Source organism: Papio anubis, chromosome 18 (genome assembly GCF_008728515.1).
Source record: "Papio anubis isolate 15944 chromosome 18, Panubis1.0, whole genome shotgun sequence".
Classification (NCBI taxonomy): domain Eukaryota; kingdom Metazoa; phylum Chordata; class Mammalia; order Primates; family Cercopithecidae; genus Papio; species Papio anubis.
In genome coordinates, this window is record NC_044993.1 from 1,966,327 (window position 1) to 1,985,896 (window position 19,570).

The window sequence follows — 19,570 nt, forward strand, 5'->3', positions numbered from 1 at the left end:
AGACACTTATTCATGCTTTGTGAACTATTTAACAAATATGGCAAATATACACAGAATCGGGAATTCCCCTTTAAGAAAACGCACAGGTTTCTCGGCCTGAAAAAAAAAAAGGAAGCCGCACCTGTGACATGACAGAGCTCTGGCTGCTGACACAGCACCGTCCGCAGAGCTCGCCACCACCCCACCCACGGGCACTGGCAGGAACCCTCACAGCCCGCACAGCCTCCCGCCAAAAACGCACACAAGCCCACCACGTGGGCTTCACGTAAACACAACTGTCTGTGGAATTCAGAAGTGTATGACAGGAGGTGGTGCCCACTATACAGAATGGGCCATCTCCCACGACCCACAGCAATGACTGAACTCTCGAGTTCCTGTGAAGCCAAGCCTTGCCCACGTCTCCAGAATCCCCGCACCCCGGGCACTCCTGTTCCACAGCACAGCCCGGTCCATACTCAGCAGTTGCTCCAGGCCCCTCCACATGGCCCTGAGGACAGGCCAGCCTTCCTCACGCAAAGTCACCCGAAGGTCAGCCCCACCATGACCCTCCCAGAGCTCTGCTCGAGAGATCAGAATTCACCAGGCATCTCCAAGGGGCCAGGCGCTGTAAGCGAGCCCAGGAGCCACGCCCCGGAGGGACTTCCAGCAGAATGACAGTGCTAGCGGACGCCCCTGCCAGGGGACCGTGCTCCAGAGCCCAGCTCAGAGCCTGGGGAGGCAGGGCGTGGGCCCCAAGCCATAGCAGCCTGGTGAACACAGCCAGTGACCTCAGCCCCGAAGCCAGCGGGCCCAGGGGAGAGGGTGGTGGCCCATGCCAGGTTCCTACTCCCCTCTCTGGCTTCCGAACCCCCATCGAGGTTGGCAGCACTTCCCAAGCAAGGAGAAGCTCGGCAGGGAAGGTCAGCTCACAGCCATCACACACAGGAGCTGGGGCCTGCCCCATTCTGCCCCACACAGGGCCTTCCACCGCCCCACATGGACGTCCTGAGTACAGACACAGTCACCCCACCGCCATGGGCTCTGCTCTGAGTATTGCCCTGCCACGTCCCTGTCACCTCGCTGGAACATTCCCTGTGCCCGACTAAAAAAACACCAATCGCAGCCAATGCCCTGAAAGCCCAGAATCCTTAGCCTGACATTCCAAGGCACCGTCTCCAAGGCAGAGCAGCCGGCCTCCAGCCTCACATCTGAGGCCCCTGTCATCTTCCTGGAGGAGCAGGGACTCCTCACCTGGGAAGAGGGCCCAGCCCTGAAAGCCACTGCCCCACACAGCACAGCACGCTCATCCCACATGCCACCATCCTCTCCAAAGAGTACCCGCTCCTCTGTCCAGGCTGTGCCTCCAACTCTCAGCCCAGACTGACACTGCAGCGACACCCCACAATGCCACCTCTCAGGTTACAGACACTTCTATCTACCTGACTGCACACTCTGCTGTCAGGGCCATTTCTCACTCATCTATACATCTCAGCACACTCTACACTGTGATCCACACACCAAGCACCAGCACAAAGCAACCCCCGGCTTTCAAGCTGGAAGCACATCACGTGGTCAGGGGCGCAGCTGTGTGCTCTTGGCCACGCCATGCCCTAAAGCAGAGGGTGGAGAGGGCAGTGGGCCTGTTGCCTGCCTCTGAAGGCAGTGTCCTGCTGGAGCACAGCCATGGCCATGCACTGACACCTCGTTTGTGGCTGCTTTCAGAGCTGAGCAGTTGAAGAGAGACCCTAGGACCTGCAAAGCCTGAAACATCTGCCACGTGGCCCTTCAGAAGGCGGCTGCGAGTGACCCCATCCCATGACCCTCTGATCCTTGTGACCTGCTTTACTCCACTGCTGAGAAGCTGTGAGGAGGCCCCACGTGTGGTCTCCCAGGCAGTTATCTGAGACGACCCTCAGGGTCCAGGACGGGTGTCCGCCAGTGTCTGACAGCTGGGGCACACGCCTGGGCCAAGACGTGGCGCATGGCAAGATGCCATGACCTGCGTACACGCGTGTGGGTGGGACCTGGCTCCACCTCTCAGCAGCTTCCAGGAAAACCTGCAGTCAGCACGACCCCCTCAGTCTTACTTAGACCCCATTTTCACAGCAGCTACTGAACAGCCGAGCCCTTCCCCTCCTCACTGCTCCTGACAGAGGCTCACGGGCCACACCACGCTTCCCAGAGAAGCAAGGCTCTTTCCTGCTGAACAGTGGCCCCTGCACAGTGAGACCCCGGACACCCCCTGCACGATGAGACCCCGGACACCCCCTGCACGGTGAGACCCCAGACACCCCCTGCATGGTGAAATCCTGGACATCGAGTGCTCTGCCTCGCTTGCCTTGTTGCGAGATCAGATTTACATTTCACGCTCCCCTGCGGCAACTCTCCAGAGCCCAGATTGCCGGAGGCTGCTGCACCCTCCCACACCTTCCCGCCAGGGGCCTCGAGTCTCTCGTGTTTGCTGCTGCTTCACTTTACATCTTTGTCAGAAGCCAGCAGGACGGCTTCTGAAGCAGACGGGCTCGGTGGAGCAAATGGACCATGTATGCTGGCAAGGAGGACCTGAGCGCCCATCAAACATCACTGACGAGCAGCACCGCCATCGCCACCTGGAGCAAGCCCCGCTCTTCAGAAGGGAGGGAAACATCACAGGCTGGGCTGGGCACGAAAATCAGGCTTTGGAGCTCTCCTGGCTCCCGTCACAGCCAGGTCAGCACAGAGGCCCTGGCACGGCTGCGGAGACCCAGCCCTCGAGGCAGGCGGCACTCCACCCGCTGCGGAGAGGTTCAGGAGGGCCTGGGTCAGCACGACCGGGATGGCAGGGAAGGCCCCAGCTCTCCTCCTCCTCTCCCTTCCTCAAGAGTGGCCTACAGACAGGAGGCGAGGAGTTTTTTACCTTTTAAGGGTACACAGTAGGTATCTATATTATGGGGTATATGAGCTATTTTGGTATAGGCCTGCCGGGCGCAGTGAGCACATCAGGGTCAACCAGGCGTCCATCCCCTCGAGCACTGATCCTCGGGCTGGGATTTCAAACTGCTTGGAGAAACGCAGCCCTGGGCCGGAACTCCTGATGCCAGCGTCCTCAGCGATGACATGTGGGTCCTGACTCAGCTCCCTGCACACCCCAGTCCCCCAAGGCGGGGTCCGACTTACACCGGATGCCATAGATGGTGAGCGGGTCCAGCTGCTTCTTCCCGTGCTTGCCCTGCCCCGAGAGGTTGGACACGGCCTGCACCTCGCGGTGAAAGAGGTAGTCCAGCAGTGTGAGCGCCATCTTCTCGGCTGTGCGGCAGTTGGTGCTGATGTGCAGCATGTCGGAGGGGATGATGGCGCAGCGCACCCGCATCTCGGGGTTGTTCTCGTCGCCCAGCCAGGTGCCATTGGGGTAATCCTCTGAAAAAGAGAAGACAGGGTCCTCAGATGGCCAAGGCTCAAATAAGCTCACACTCAGGACAGCAGAGTGTTCTGCTGAGACACCCCCAGGAAAGGTGCTCCGCGCAGGGCTGGGCAGATCCCTCCTGACTTGTGATGCGGTCACCGGGAGCGCTGGAGCCTCCGACTGCTGCCCAAGAAAGAAGTGGCGAGGAACAGGAACGATCCCACCACCCCCAGAAGCAGCCGAGGTGTCCTTCCATCCACGTCACACGGATGAATGTGGCAGGCAGGCCGTGTCCTGGCAATCCTCCTTGCTCTGCACTGAAGGCCGGCCCCTCAGAGCTGAGCCCGCCCTGCTAACTCAGTGAAGCAAGCAGATCGCAGCGCACCTAGCGCCCCCGCATCTGAACCTCCCGGGACAGCCCTGCCTGCTGCTCGCAGAAGGCTGGTGGGTGTGTGTCCAGTAGCAGGAGCCTCTGCAGCGCCCAGGGGGAGCACAGGCCCAAGTTCGTCCTCAGGTCTGGAAGAGCTGACATCAAACAAGCTCTGGTCTCAAACGCCAGGTTCTCTTCACAGCCCCAGCAGGGTAAAAAGCTTTAAAAAAATAAAAAGGTCAATGTTTGCCCACATCTGGAAGGAGACCACTTGGCACACCTGTCTCTGGGACAAGGGAGAGCCACTGCTCCTTCCTGTGTTCAGAGGACTCTGCACTGAGCAGAGGCTTTTGGGCCCTCACCATGGTCCAAAGAGCCGAGCACACTCTACCGCTCCCTCTGCACTGTTGAGGGTCGGCCCGGCCCGGCGTGAGAAAATGGCTCTGTGTGGGACATGTGGAGCTCCAAGGGGCTCTGCACTCCTCCCCGTAGAGTCCCGGCCACCACAGTGTTCTGGGCCACTGCCCTTTCATGCTCTGTGAGCCTCACACCTCCCCCCTGGGCAGCTCCACAGTGAGCCTGGGGTCTGTGCACTGCACCTGCTCTGACCTCCTGCCCAGAGTACTGGAATTCCTTCCCCTTCTTGTAGCCAAATTTCCTTCCCTGCCACAGACGTCCCTTAACCACGTGGAACACACCCCTTGTGATCTTGTGACCCCAAAGGTTACTAAAAACAGAAGGAGAAAGCAAAGGCCGCGTCCAGAGGCAGGGGCAGGGACACGAGAGCAGCAGGGCCAGATGCCTGTGGGGCTGCAGGGCCTTGGGACCTGAGCGCCAACAGTCACACACTCTGCTCATCCTGGCCCCGCGACCCCAGCAATACCGATATCCTCGCACACAGGTGGTACCTGCCCCAGCCACCTGCAGAGCGTTTGGAACCTGCCCTGGGGCCCCTCACGCCTCACTGCCAGCCATGCTCTCCCACTGGCCAGCCACTCACACCAAGAAAGATGCAGAGGTAAGGGACTCCAGCGTCAGCAGCCGGCCTGCCTCGCCCCCGTGCACACGATGCCAGTCCTTGCCTCTGCACAGACTATTAAGTCACAGCATGCCCCGGACGCCAGCATTCTCAGGGCAGTTAAAGTGCAGTCGCCCAGACCAGCGCATTCAGGTGTGGGAACGCGCCATGTTCTCCACTGTCAGCGAGGCCACAGCAAGGACCCGTGGACAGGCCCACGCTCCGCACGGAGGAGACAGGGTGGCCAGGCACCTGGAGTGGCCTGAGCTTGCCTGCAAAGCACACTCCTGTGGCGATGGAGTGGGACTTCCCACCTGGCTGCCCAGGCAGTGACACCCGCCAGCCCCTCTATACCTCTCTGCCTCCCTCCCTCCCAAGCATGGGCTCTCAGCTTCCTAGCTGACCCTTCATAAGTCACTGGTCTTCTCTGAACCACAGACTCCTTCTCTGTGTAACGGCGTCTCCGAGTTGTCCTCAGGTTGACCAAGTACAGTATGTGAAAGGCTTGGTGGCTTGTCAAACTCCCTGTTCAAAGCCTCCCCGTGTGACAGAAGAAAGCTCTACACAGGATCATAAATGGGAAAACTCACACTCCTGCTTGGAAGCTCAGCAGCTTCACAAATAATCTCTTCCGACCCTGAAGTTGAACCAAAGTGAGGCTGCAAGAGTCTCCCCACCCCCGGCACACCCTCCCCTGTGGAAGGGTGGAAACCTGAATACCTCCCATGAGGGGCCGGGACCTAGGAGGGACCCCACGCTATGCCGGAGTCTCCGAGGCCCAGGGCCGGCTACAGTCATGCCACCCTGGGCATCGCTGCCTCAGAAGGTCTGTGAGCTTTATTCTGAAATGTTCCAAAATTGACTTTCCAGCTCCTACAAGGGCAGCCAGCCCTGCCTACCGGGCCAGGAAGCCTGGAGCACAGCCAAGAAGCCGGTGGCTGCCGGATGCTCCTAGTGTGCACAGTTCCCTCCACAGGCAGCCTTTCCCATTCCCTGAAACATAAGATTTCCATGAAATATCAGAGCAGGGCTGGTCACCCTGTCCTCACAAACACACACTGTCACGGGCAGGGCAGTGTGGCTGGGCTCTTGGCTGTAGCTAAGGATAGAAAACAGCTCTAATTTTTGGAATTCAGGACAGAGATGAGTAAGAAGCATCGATGCTCAGAGGTGGTTCGGAAGTACAGGGATGCTGCTAGGAACGTATGCTCAGACGTGCATTTTTTCAGAACATCCATCAGTCAGCCACTATTACATTCCACCTGTATATGAGGAACGAAATGGAAACATGTGACCTCAAGACTAATGGATGGAGTCTCATGGCAGGGGCTGTCTAGAGGCCACAGTTAGAAAGCTAAGAGAATCCAACCTCCGGGTATTTTATGACTTTATCTACAAATCCTTATGGGACACCCAAGTGCCTGGCACTGGGTCTAAAGTTCGGCATCTAAGCCCGTGCTCAGGGTCACAGGCCAATGCCATTGAACACAGCAGTGCAGCCCTGGCCAGCAGCAGTCCAGTCAGGAAGCCATGGGGAGGAGAAGGGCGGCACAGAGGGGGCCTGTGAGCCAAGGCAGCAGTGGTCCAGTCTCTGAGATCCGAAGCCACACGCTGCTCACACCATGGCTAGAGATGGTCATGGACTCCATGGGACTGACGATTTAAATGGGAATCTGCAGGGGAAACCCAAGATGTGGGAGGACGGCAACCGAGGCAGCTCTGGAGCACTGGCGCCTGCACCACACATTTCCCAGCGCCACGTGCTTCTCCCACACGGATGGGAGGCCCCAGACACAGCTCCCTGCTCGTGCTGACCTTAGACCAGCCACAGATTTCCTGTCAGATCTAACCTAAGGGGCTGAATCCTTCCCTGTGTCTGTCCTTGTGAAGGGAGGATTTTTTTAAATGTTCTGCCTTGGGGCCTGGGCAAGAGGCAGAGATTTGCTTGTGGCCCCTGCTGGCTGGGAAGCAGAGGCCGCGCAGGCCCAGTTGGCGAACGGGAACTGTCCCACTGCACGGTCTCCCTGACTCCTGCACCCGGGCTGGGCTCAAGCCAGGGCGACACCCTCAGATGCCATCCAGTGTGAACCGGGGCTGCGGGAATCAGCCTCGATCCCACACAGATGCTGTTCAACATGGGCTCCCAGCCCAGGCCAGCCAGGCCTCCTGGCAGCGCCAGTACAGAGCCCCAGGTAAAGGAGCACGAAAGGAGTGAAAGCCGTTGAGGCACCAGAGGAGCACCTGAGTACCTGAGTCCCTGCACAGCAGCCGCCCGGTAGCTCCTGGAGCGCGAGACCTCGGCCCTGCTCCTCCTGACTCTCAAGTGCCAGGGACAGTGGCCTGCAAGCGAACGGGGAGACAGGCAGGGGTACAGCTGATCTCAGATGAGAACGGGTGACCCCAAGCAGGGAAGGGGGAAGGAGCCACCCAGGGTAAGAACTCCAGAGAACATTCCAGAGTGGGGAGCAGCACCGGCCTGGGCCAGGAGAGGCCACGTGCTCCAGGAAGGTAAGAGAACCGGCGTGGCTGGAGCAGGGAACGTAGGGCAGCGGAGAGACAGGGAAGGGTGGAGAACCAAGCAGGGCCCAGTCACCCAGGCAGCGAGCAGCGTGGTCCAAGCTGAACTGGCACGGGCAAAGGGGACTGGCAGAGGGATAGGCAGAGGGGATGGGCAGAGGGCATGAGCTGAGGGGGCACTGGCAGAGGGCACAAGCTGAGGAGGCACGGGCAGAGGGCATGGGCAGAGGGAGCACGGACAGAGGGGATGGGCAGAGGGAGCATGGGCAGAGGGGACAGGCAGAGGGCACGAGCTGAGGAGGCACGGGCAGAGGGAGCACGGACAGAGGGGATGGGCAGAGGGAGCACGGGCAGAGGGGACGGGCAGAGGGCACGAGCTGAGGGGGCACGGGCAGAGGGCACAGGCAGAGGGGACAGGCAGCTGATTACAGGGCTGCTCAGTAATCCAAGAACGGCCGAGGACCTGGGGTCAGTAGGGCTCACAATGAGACCCACTGTCTTTAAACTTCCTAGCGTTCCTAGCACTGAGGTTCATTTAACGGGAACTCTGGGTAGATGAGGGTGGTCTCCAGCGACACCAAGCATCTCTGGACTTAGGACCTGGAGATCCCAAACACAGGACCCGAGGCAGGCAGCAGGAAGGGCAGCAGCATCCCATGCCATCGGCCTCCCCGACCATCACCCACCCACACCAGGACGTGGGCCATGCAGGGCCAGTGCGAGGACGGTGTGGGGACGGTGGGCAGGGGCTCTCAGCTGTAGCCACCAAGCTGCTAAAGATCCTGCAGCCTCTCTCAGGAACTGACAGTGCTGAAACACACTCAGCTGAGCTCTCTGTGGTGAGATAATATTTTTAAAGTAAACACTGGACAAGAGTTCAGAGTTGTTTTTCAAGCAGTGAGTCGAAATCATGTCAAAGTGTCACTGAGACCCTCCAGGAGGGATGACGTGGGCTCTCCACGCCCAGACCAAGAATCTCCCTGACTTAGGGGGACAGTCGGCTCCTGGGGGGGCTGCCACCTGCCACCCCCGTCCTCCCCAGGCTCCCACCTCAAGGCAATGTCGGGGCAGCCGCTGAGCTCATCCTCTCGCAGGCTCAGGCCCCACCGAGGGCTGGTGTGAAAACGTCCAGACCCAGTGCACCCAAGGATGGCTGCGCCCTTCATCCCACACGGAGCTGCCCCAGCTCTGGGTGGCTCCTCCTGCACCACAGGTCACAACGAGCCCTCCCTCCACAATCACTGGCCTCATCCAGGCCTCAACACTTCTTCCTGGCCTTTTTTCAGCACTGCAGGAGACTCTGACTCTAGACTCTGCCTCCACCAGAGTTACCCAAAGGCCACCTGGCCTGTCCTCCCAGGAATCTCCCGCCTCGAGCGTCCAGCAGGACCCAGCTTGTGCCGGCCTCTCTGTGTTGGCGGCTCACAGCTCCACGCCCTGTGCTTCCTGCTCAGCAAAGCCACATTATCAGTGCTGACCCACCCGTCTACTGGTTCCCATCCACACCTGTGTCCACGGATTTCCTATTGACAACATTACTCCCACTGCACTCCTCTAAGTGCTAGAGATTTTCAGGCATGTTCTCAGACCAGCAGCATCAGCAGTGACAGGGAACTTGCTGAAAATGCTCATTCTCAGGCCCCACCAATCAGAGGCTGTGGGGTGGGCCCTGTTTAGCAAGGAGGTTCTGAGGCAAGCGGGTTCTGACCTGTACGAGGAGGGCCCCGTGTGTAGAGAGAGACCATGAAGGATACCACTCCAGGCAGGCTTCCCACCTCCCGTACAGGAGAGCACACAGGCCCGCTGCGCTCTGACGGGTGCGGGCAGCGGTCTAAGGACTAGGCAGGGGGCAGGCCCACGTCCCACCGCACTGAGGGACGGCCCGTCCTGTCAGGCAGGCTCCTGAATCCACACCTCCACCACTTCAGAGGCCTCATTTCCTCAGTCCTCACAGTAACTCCAGCAGCTGAGCCAGTTCACGATCCATCTCACGGGAGAAGTGCTCAGACGTCTGCAGAAATGAATGACCCTGATAGAGGTCGCAGGCCAAGTGAGAGGCAGACTGGGAAAGGAGGCAAACGCTCTAGGCCATGAGAAGCCCCTGCCTGCTAATGACCAGTGATTCACACATTTCCAGTGTCTCTTCCTAGAAAGCTGCCGATCCTCAAAGACTCAGAGTTTAAATGAGGCCTTTTCTGCACTGACATGGAAGGCACTGTCTCATATCTGCTTCCTGATATAATCTGCTGGATTACTGGACTTTTATATATTCAGAATTCCCTACTGGGAGTAAAAAGGGAAACAAAACAATGATTTAAAAATCCCAGCCTGGAATCTGTACTGTCAGACCACAGTGAATAGTTATTAATTTATCCTTTTTTCTTAGTCAGTCTATAGAAAGGAATTAACCAATAATTGAAATAGTCTTTTTAAGATCCCTCTCTCTCCTACTTTCACTTGAATGCTGACTTCCCAAGAGCAGATGAAACAATTCCGATAAATGTTAGTCTGTGTGTTGTCCAAGACCAAAGCCCTAACTTCACACGAACACCCTGGGAAGTACAGTTCCATGGTCATTTTTCAGGCGATGGCTCAGTATTCCTGTCCCTGGGATTCCACACGTTAGTCCCCTGTAGTCACAGAGGTGACAAATGCTGGATTTCCGTCTCCGGCAGGACAGTGAACAGATCAGAAGGCCATCCTTTACGAGTCACTGGACTGCAGGGTTGTTCAAAGCCTTAGAGCGTGGTGTTAATTTCCACAACACAACCAACTCCACAATTCAGCTCAAGGTCAGCCTCACCATCTCCAGGTAAGTCTTCAGAGAACAGATTCATGTTAGATATGCCATCCCTGTCAAAAATTAATTTTCAACTGGCTTTTGCAAAGGCTTACTCAAGCTGTTTATGAATTTCAAAAGCAACTCTGCATAATGGTTCCAACAATGGATAACACAGAGCAAACCCACGTAGAATTCAAACCTAAAGGCAGCCCAGGCTGCGTGGTTACACACATCACAGCTCAAAATGCTTCCGGAGCCAGGACATGATTAACTGTAACTGTCAATAATTCATCTCTCCTATTCAAGGTGGAGAATAAGAATTCTATGTGGAACGCATGAGACATTTTATCTGTTGGGCTCCTCATCATTATTTGCCCCACAAGAAAATACAACGTGTTGGGGTATGCCAGGATCCTGGGGGATAGGGACACCCCATAAAGGTAAGGCCACATTTGTCCCAAACACGCCAACTCTGGCCATCTACTGGCTAGATGTCTACGATGTCACATACGGATGCTTCAAAAGAACCTCCATTCCCATCAGGTACTAGTGGATGCTTAATGAATACTTGGGACGGGAAAAGGGGAGCAGAAAGATTAAAAGGGGAGGGGAGGGGAAGAGAGGAGGTGTCCTGAACAGCAAAAAGTCCACACGCCTGGAGGACAACTATGAAAACCAGGTGGGCTCCTGATAGGGTGGCCTCGCTCTAAAATCAGGAACTTTATGATTATGTGACATCGTATTTGAGAATTTTAGACATCTGTAACACTGACATTCCACAAACTACACATTACAGAGGCTTCCGTTTAGAAATGGAACACCATACCATTTTCTTTCAAAATGCTTTTTTGGTGTGGGCTGCTTTTATTTTGCTTTGGTTTTCTTTGAGTGGGCTGTTTTCCATCAATAATTCTGTTGTAAAGATTTTGCCTATAACGCTTAAACATCTCTTAAAGTGAAAAATAATTTAATCCTGAGTTAAAAGGATCCTGCGCCTCTGGGTCACGCAGAGAACCCGAGTCCAGCACCAGTCGGCGCCTGAGCTCTGGAGAGCTGAGCGCCTCTAGCGCCTGAGAAGTTTGCTCTCCAAGCGTCTGGTCTCACAGGGCAGGGATGGGAAGGAGTCTTTCCGGGTGGAGGAGGTGGTGGGGAGGGGTCTGGGTGAACTGCTGACTGCTCGGCACCAGCACAGTCATGGGTCAAGACTGCTCCCGACACCTCCATCCTGGGACACAGGCTGTGCATCCAGAGACTCAACCCAAGCTGCTGAGACACCATCAACCCCACTCACTTCCCCAGACTGCCCTTCTGGCCGCCCTGTGGCACTCAGAGCCACGACTGTTCTCATGCTGCTGTCTCCTGCTTCCCTTGGTTTTACTGTGGTCACTCATCTATCTGCAGCCCTATTCTTATTAGCAATCACCTCAGGACTGCCATGAAAAAGTGTTACCCTGCTACCTCACACATACAGCACTTATGTTAAAACCACAGAAGATGAATTCTGTAAATAAATGTTTGAGGAATGTTTGTAGCTAAATGTTCTTCTTTCCATGTGCACGGATGGCATCCCACGGACTGCAAGGTCTGTGAATCTGACCACACAGCACAGCATGGCTATGTAGCTACACATTCTCTTTTCCACGTGCATGGCTGACATTCGTGGACTGAGGTCTGTGAATCTGCACAGCACAGCATGGCTACATGTTCTTATTTCCACGTGCATGGCTGACGTTCCGTGGACAGCGAGGTCTGGAAATCTGACCACACAGCATGGCGTGCCAGCAGCAGCTGAAGGACGGCCGCAGCTGACAGCTCTCACAGCTGCCCAACTCGCCCAGCTGTGCCTCACCTGCCTTCGCCAGCATCACCAAGGGCTACCATGTAAGTCATTCTACTAACTGGGATGTCCATGGGACCAACTCCTGGCAATAATTCAACTAGAATTCAATGACAATCCTTCCCCACTGAAATTAAGTACCTAACATTTTACGTGTAGGATTTTGTAGGAATTAGCAAATGCATACACAGCAGGAATTTAAACTCTTGATTAAGAACCTAACTAATTCCCTTAATGGACAAACAGATCCCACTCTAGGTCCATTTTAGCTCAACTTGTTTCTCTAACTCAGCCGGCAGCTTAGTCATTGAACGATGGGGCCCCACACACTTTCAAGTACAAAACAAAGCTATGAGCACACTAAAACCAAAACTACTGACAAAAGGCAAGCACAAGAACGAAGACACAGTCTACCGTTCCCTGCTTTCAACAGTCAGGAGCTACCGTCCTTCTTATTCCAATGAGACACAGTCTACCGTTCCCTGCTTTCAACAGCTGGGAGTTACCGTCCTTCTTATTCCAGTGGAGTGTCTGTCATGACAAACGGAATTACCTAAATGAAAAAAACTAGAATAAAATGACATGGTATCTTTGCAGTATAATAAACTGACTCCAAATTTGATATAAAACAGCATGTCAATTCACACAAGCCATTTGGAATTCTTAAGAAATAACTATTTTGAAATCTGTGGTTCTCTAAGACTTAAGGCACTTAAATACTTAAACGAGAAGCTAAAAACAATCTGTCTCCTGCGGCTCCTGATTCTTATCAGAGCCTAAAACAACTAAACAGAAAGACAAGCGCACCCCCCTTTAGCACTTCTCATATTCCTAATGCTTTCCCTCGTAGAAACTCACTGATTCACCGCCTGCCCAGGTGCTCTGGGACAGAGGGGCACAGGCAGGAAGCTGCTGGCCCCATTCTCGGCACATTCGCACCCCCATGGAAATGCTGAAGAGATGACACCACTACGGGTTGAGAGTAAATCTGACATCAGAGACATTAATGGATTGGCTATTTTTCCAACATTTACACAGACAGCAATCATTTAAAGATGACTTCCTCTGGGTGTCATTTTCACCAAGCCACTATGCCAAATAAGGCAGCTCAAGCAGATATTTTCATAACACCGACCCCACTGGGATAGACATTCCCAAGGACAGAGTCACTGAAAGAGATTTATTATAATAAATGTTTCCTCCTAATGGGATGAGAAAACAGAATGGCTCGGGATGATGACCTCCCCTTCAAAACAAAGTCAAGTTGAAGATGAGAAAAAGTTCTGCAATTCACCCCAATCCTAACAACCTGTGTTGTACAACAAAATTATGTTTGATGAGGACAATCAGTGGCAAAAACGGCTATGAAGTCTGCTCAGAGCCTTTGCTAAAGAAAAATGTCTTACACAAAACATCAAAAGAACTTAAAAACTCAGACACAAAGAAAATTTGTATTTTTCCTTATAGATACAGATTAATATTAAGCAGCCTCCAAATTTGATATCTTCTCATAAGTTCATTTAGATTTTTTTTGTTTTTATGACCCTGGACTCCCCAGAACTACCAAGTTTTTTTTTTTTTTTTTTTTTTTGCCTCAGCTAACACAGTTTAAATCAAACAAACATCAGGCCTGAAAGGGGTGGCCAGATCTATGTGGGGATTTACATAAAACCCACATCGAAAAATAATTAATTACAACAATTAGTCTGTCGTTACTGCAATGTGATTTTCAATTTCCATGAAAATGAAATCAGGAGCACCCCTCCGTTCCTCAAATTCAATGTGTGAAAAACTCCATTGCCCTGACCCTGCAATTCCTACATACACAAAACCTGCACATCAATTCCCACATACACAAAAACCTGCACATCAATTCCCGCGTACACAAAAACCTGCACATCAATTCCCCATGATAATAAAACTCAAAAAAATACCACCCCATACAAACCTGCATTAATCTCACAGACGCGAAAATCCTGCACATCACCCCCACGAAAACCTGCATACTCACCCCAGACGCGAAAAACCTGCACATCAATTCCCGCTACAGACAAAAACCCAAAAGATTGAATTCCTCAGACGCGAAAAAAAACCTGCACATCAATTCCCGCGTACGCAAAAACCTGCACATCACTCCCCTACAGACGCGAAAAACCTGCACATCAATTCTCACAGACGCAAAACCCGCACATCAATACGCAAAACCTGTAATATCAATTCATGGTGACGCTAAAAACCTGCACATCAATTCCCGCGACGCAAAAACCTGCACATCAATTCCCGCGTACGCAAAAACCTGCACATCAATTCCCGCGTACGCAAAAACCTGCACATCACCCCGCCAGAAAGAAAACCTACCATCAATTCCCACGCTAAAACCCGGAAAATATCGAGACCTTCACGCATCAAAACCCTGCACATCAATCTCACAGACAAAGAAAAAACCTGCACATCAATTCCCGCGCACGCAAAAACCTGCACATCAATTCCCGCGTACGCAAAAACCTGCACATCAATTCCCGCGTACGCAAAAACCTGCACATCAATTCCTCACAGACAAACCTGCACATCAATCTCACAGACGCAAAACCTGCACATCAATTCCCAAGCAGACGCAAAACTCTGCAGACATCAACTTTCGCTGCACGCAAAACCGCACATCAATTCCCGCCACAACCTGCACATCAATTCCCCGCCAGACGAAAACCTGCATCAATTCCCGCGACGCGAAAACCCTATACTACCCTCACAGACGCTAAAACCCTGCAACATCAATGTTCACAGCAGCATTCCTCACACCAGCCAAAAAGTGCAAACAACCCAGATGTCCATCAATTGATGATGGATCAACAGAATGTGGGCCATCCGTACCTCGGCATATCACGCAGCCATGAAAAGGAACAAATGCTGGGGCAAAAGCTACAATGTGGGTGACACGCTACAGGATTCCATTTAGAGTCAAGGTCCACAACAGGTGCATCCACAAGGACGGAGATGAGTTGGGTGCCGGGACTGGAGGCTGGGAGAACGGAAAGTGACTGTTGATGGACACAGGGCTTCTTCTGGGGGTAATAAAAAATACTCTAGAATTAGTCTGAAGTGATGACTGTACAACCTTGTGAATGTACTAAAAACCACTGAGACGTATGCTTTAAAACGGTCAATTTTATGGTATATAAATTAGATCTTAACTGGAAAAAAAAAAAAGATCAGCTCAACCTCTCTCTCTTCCCGCCATTCTGCCATCTGAATCCTAGCAATCTGTATTAGGTAAAAGTCAATTTTTGTGGAAAACATTGTTTTCGATGTTTCAGATAAGGTAATGAGTCTTCCTAACAGGAAAACCTTTGTTCAGTAGACAAATCAACATCGAGTTGCTAGGAAAAATCAACAACTCAGACGCAGAAGCAGAAAAAACTGGAGATCTTCCTAGTAAGTAAGGAAAACACATGCTTTACAACTCCACGCACAAAGCTAAGTCTGTTTGGTTCTTTCTTTTCTCCTTACTGTAGTAACTGACAGTCATCTGGTCACTTACGGATGAAGGGCACACAGAGGCTCTCCGGGGAAGAGGGCTCTGAAAGGCACACTGGGCAGGCCGAGGGCCAGGCGGGAGGGCGCCTCAGAGCCCTGCAGGAGAGAAGCCCCGACTAGGAGTCCAAGTAGGACAAAGAGGGTCACATCCTTCTAGATCTCAGAGGAAACGGGCAGTGCGTCATGGACCCCGTGGAAGCTGTGTCCTGCCTCTGCATCCTCTAGCCCAGCAATCTGCCTCTGAGAGCCCATGTCCAGACACGGATCCAAGAGACATGAAAAGACAGCAGGCCAATGCTAGTTTCAATAATGAAAGCTTACAGGGAGCCATCCCTGGAAAGCATCCAGACCTGATGAAATAAGCAAAACTGGCTAAAAGCGACTCTGTCCATCTGCACTAACATGGAAAGATTTCTACCGTGTAGGGGAAAGAAGTGAGTTATAAAATCTTATGAAATGTGCACAAAAAAAAAAACACAAAAGGTTTAGAGATCTCAGAATGGTGGAATCACAAGTTATTTTCCCTTTATTCTTCATTTTTATACTGTGTTACTTTTTTTTTTTTTTTTGAGACGGAGTCTCTGTCACCCAGGCTGGAGTGCAGTGGTGCAATCTCAGCTCACTGTAACCTCTGCTACCCGGGTTTAAGCAATTCTCCCGCCTCAGCCTCCCAAGTAGCTGGGATCACAGGCACCTGTCACCATGCCTGACTAATTTTTGTAGTTTTAGTAGAGATGGGGTTTCACCATCTTGGCCAGGCTGGTCTTGAACTCCTGACCTCATGATCCACTTGCCTCAGTCTCCCAAAGTGCTGGGATTACAGGCGTGAGCCACTGCGCTTGTCCTATGCTGTATCACTTTTTTTTTTTTTTTTTGGAGACAGAGTTTTGCTGTATTGCCCAGGCTGGAGTGCAATGGCACGATCTCAGCTCACCGCAACCTCCACTTCCCAGGTTCAAGCGATTCTCCTGCCTCAGCCTCCCAAGTAGCTGGGATTACAGGCACCTGCCACCACGCCTGGTTAATTTTGTATTTTCAGTAGAGATAGGGTTTCTCCATGTTGGTCAGGCTGGTCTTGAACTCCCAACTTCAGGTGATCCACCTGCCTCGGCCTCCCAAAGTGCTGGGATTACAGGTGTGAGCCACTGCACCCGGCCACTGTATCACTTTTTTAAAAAACAACTAAATTAATTTCTAAAAAGCAAAACAAACAAACAAAAATCCTCCTGCTGCTCTGGCCAAGGAAAGAAGACGCCTGGGACGCACCTTCTGAGTTCAGGGTGATGAGGGTGACGTTGCTCCCAATGCTCTGGCTGCCCGCCTGTCCGCAGCTGGACACCGAGTCGCTGGCCTCCGAGCCGCTCTCCCCGTCTTCATGGTGGCTGTCTTCTTGGCCCGGCACCTTCACCACAATGGTGTTCTGCCGACGCCCAGGCACAGCGCTGAACGGGAAAAAAACACACCAACCCAGTGTGGTAAGAGCCACAAGCAGCACGCGAAGGTCAGTGCTTTCCTTATCACAAGATCTAACTCTGCATGGACCAGTGGATCACACAGCCTTCCCAGACCGCTCTCTCTACCAAGATTAATAGCAACTCCATAGGAGAAAATGGCCCGGGGCTAAACGAAACTGCATAAAATAAAACTTAACCATTTAAAGAAAATATTTGTATCACAAAAGAAGTAAAATCATAACTCACTGGGACTCAGGCCTAGTATGCTGCCTTCTGAGTTCAGCAGTCAACCTATAGAATGCTGGTAAGAGTCTTTTTTCAGGCGAGGTTAAAGGAAAGACTAAATCAGAAGACTGTGCCCAGAGGCCTGGGTCAATTCGATCCATGCTGCTGGGCGTGCTGGAGATGGCTCCGCCTCTGCAAAGCAAGCAGCACTCCCAAGTATGCCCACAGGCAAAAAAACCCTGAAGGGGCTTAAAAAACCCACTGAGATCCCATCGGAGCTGCCATCATCCCAAGGGCTGCTGATGTGGAAAGACAGAACCACTAGCAAAGCAGGGCAAGGCCAGCTCCACAAGTGCTCAAAAAAAAGATGATTTAGAGACTTACTACTTCCCTTTTTTAATGACCCTTTCAACATCCCCTACCGTGGACTGCTATGCACCAGAAGAGAAAGGACCACAATTTCTCTATTTGCAAAGTCAAAAAAAAGGGGTGCTGAAAACAGTGGCCGCACCCAGAGGAGGCTGCACTCTGCACTTTCTGGCCTGGGTTCTCCAGAGCGCTGTCCATGCTGAACCTGATCTCAACACTGGCTATCTGCCCGGCTGACCTCAGCGCAAAGCCCCCGAGGCACAGCTGACCCTGGCACCTCCTCACCACCCATCACCAACTCCTCTCCCTTCACCCCACGTATCAGACCCTCGTGACCACAGCTGCAGCCCTGGAGAACTGAGCTAAGACAATACGGAAAGGGGACGAAGCTGGAGGAGGAGCAATCCACAAAGGAGACTGAGAGAAAAAGCAAATAGAACTTTGTGAAGACACAGATGGGAAAGAAAAAGCAACAGCATCCTCAGGGGTTCACGCAGCCCTAAGGGGCACTCCTGGGGAGAGCAGGGCCCGGATGCCAGCCGGAGGCCACTGCACAGCCTTCCCCTCACACAGGGCAGGGATGGCGTCTTCTGTCCACTCCCACCTCTGACCCAAGTTCCGTTCAAAATGTCTCAAGAGAAAAAGGCATAAGAAAAAAGTCATAAACTCAACATGCCTGCACCACTTAGCAATCGTGAGAGAGGGCGTCTGTTTGCCTGACACGCTCTGCACAGACAGGCAGACGTGAGGACCACTGAGCTAGGTGGGAGGATGAATGCTTTCACTGACTGCTGTGAGGAGACAGAGCCAGCCCCCTCCACAACCCCAGCCAGCACGAGACACAGAAGTCCCCGGCGGCAGCTGCCCCCTGGTGTGGCTGGACTCAGCACTCAGCATCACCCAGCCTGCCCTCCCCGACCTCAGAGAGCTGGGGCGGTGCCTGCCAAGCTCAACCCTGTGACCACAGAGATGAAGTGCGTGCTGGACTGTGCCCTGGCTTGGGGACGTTGACTTATTCTCACGGGACTCCTCACAGTGGCAGGGAAAGGTGGGGTTGGTGCCGTGCTACTGACTTGCTAATGACATTTTCCAGGGAATCCGGTGCCCTGTTGCTCAAGGGGTCTTCCATCTTGGCTACAATGGCGTTCTGCCGATCATTGTTGAGTATTACTGTAGTCTGGGGGACGACGCTAGGGAACAAAAGAATCACAAAGAAAAAGAAGGCCTTAAAACAACAACATTCATGGTAAGAGCACATAAGAGTCATTCAACACAGTCCACTCCCAGGGACCCGCAGTGAGGGGGAGGCCTAAGAGTCATTCAACATAGTCCACTCCCAGGGACCCGTCCTGAGCGGGGAGGAGCCCCAAACGCTAAGGAAGAATAAACGGGAGATGGGGTTTTTAACAGTGTAACTTTCCTAATTGTTGGTGTTCTGTCTGTACAACTGGATAGGCTCAGGACAGCCGGGATGAGGATGCTGAGTGTGTGACACAGAACAGACTGCGACCACACCAGCTGTTATCACACCCAGTTAATAAAGCTTCTGGGGTGACACACTTGCATGAAAACCGGCTTGACATTTTCAGTCATTCCATCCCAACTAATTCCTATGGTACAGATCTAACGTTCGTAACCATGTAAGTGTTGGTATCGTCCAAAACGGTAGCGCCCTAGAAAGAAAGGGGCAAACATCACACTGGATTGGGATGGAAGGACACACGTGCTGCCTCCAGGTTCTACAGGAACATGTGTGAGCCACAACCACAGGGCTCAGGGTTCTGCTTTGAAGGAAACAATTCTACCAAAGAACAAACCACGGCCCAGAAACCACCAAACCTGGTGCCACCCTGGAGGAAGCACTAGTGTGTTCAGACAGGCGGCAGCTAACACAGCTTCATCTCAAAGTGCAGACTCACCCACAGATTTCAATTGTGCGTTTTTAAGCCTTAGCACTTTCTGGTCACAAGGGATATCTAAGGTACACTTTGTTGTGGAAGGGTGGGGAGAGAAGGAACTAGCACTTGAAATACAAAGTGGTTATCACCTGAGGATGAAACACCGTTCTTGAACTTCACTCTCCAAAAACCAACTTGGGAAGCC

At 52.9% G+C, this 19,570-nt stretch overlaps 1 protein-coding gene and 1 long non-coding RNA gene across 24 annotated transcripts in view; both read right to left on the reverse strand.

Moving 5' to 3' along the window:
- Positions 1–19,570, reverse strand: part of BANP (BTG3 associated nuclear protein) — a 128,299-nt gene that overhangs the window by 59,505 nt on the left and 49,224 nt on the right. For 16 of the 23 annotated variants that reach the window (XM_003917293.5, XM_021932272.2, XM_021932265.2 and 13 more), the window contains 3 exons: positions 18,541–18,657; positions 16,686–16,861; positions 3,136–3,375 (listed from right to left, as the gene is read on the reverse strand). In XM_003917293.5, coding sequence (XP_003917342.1) covers positions 3,136–3,375; positions 16,686–16,861; positions 18,541–18,657 — 533 coding nt within the window. The remainder of the gene's footprint in view (positions 1–3,135; positions 3,376–16,685; positions 16,862–18,540; positions 18,658–19,570) is intronic. The other 7 variants (XM_003917294.5, XM_021932276.2, XM_021932274.2 and 4 more) reach the window with 2 other exon arrangements.
- LOC116271259 lies at positions 3,384–14,228 on the reverse strand. The gene is made up of 3 exons (XR_004179704.1): positions 14,123–14,228; positions 13,979–14,008; positions 3,384–13,777 (listed from the first exon to the last, which is right to left on the reverse strand). It is a non-coding gene; the product is annotated as an uncharacterized LOC116271259 (long non-coding RNA).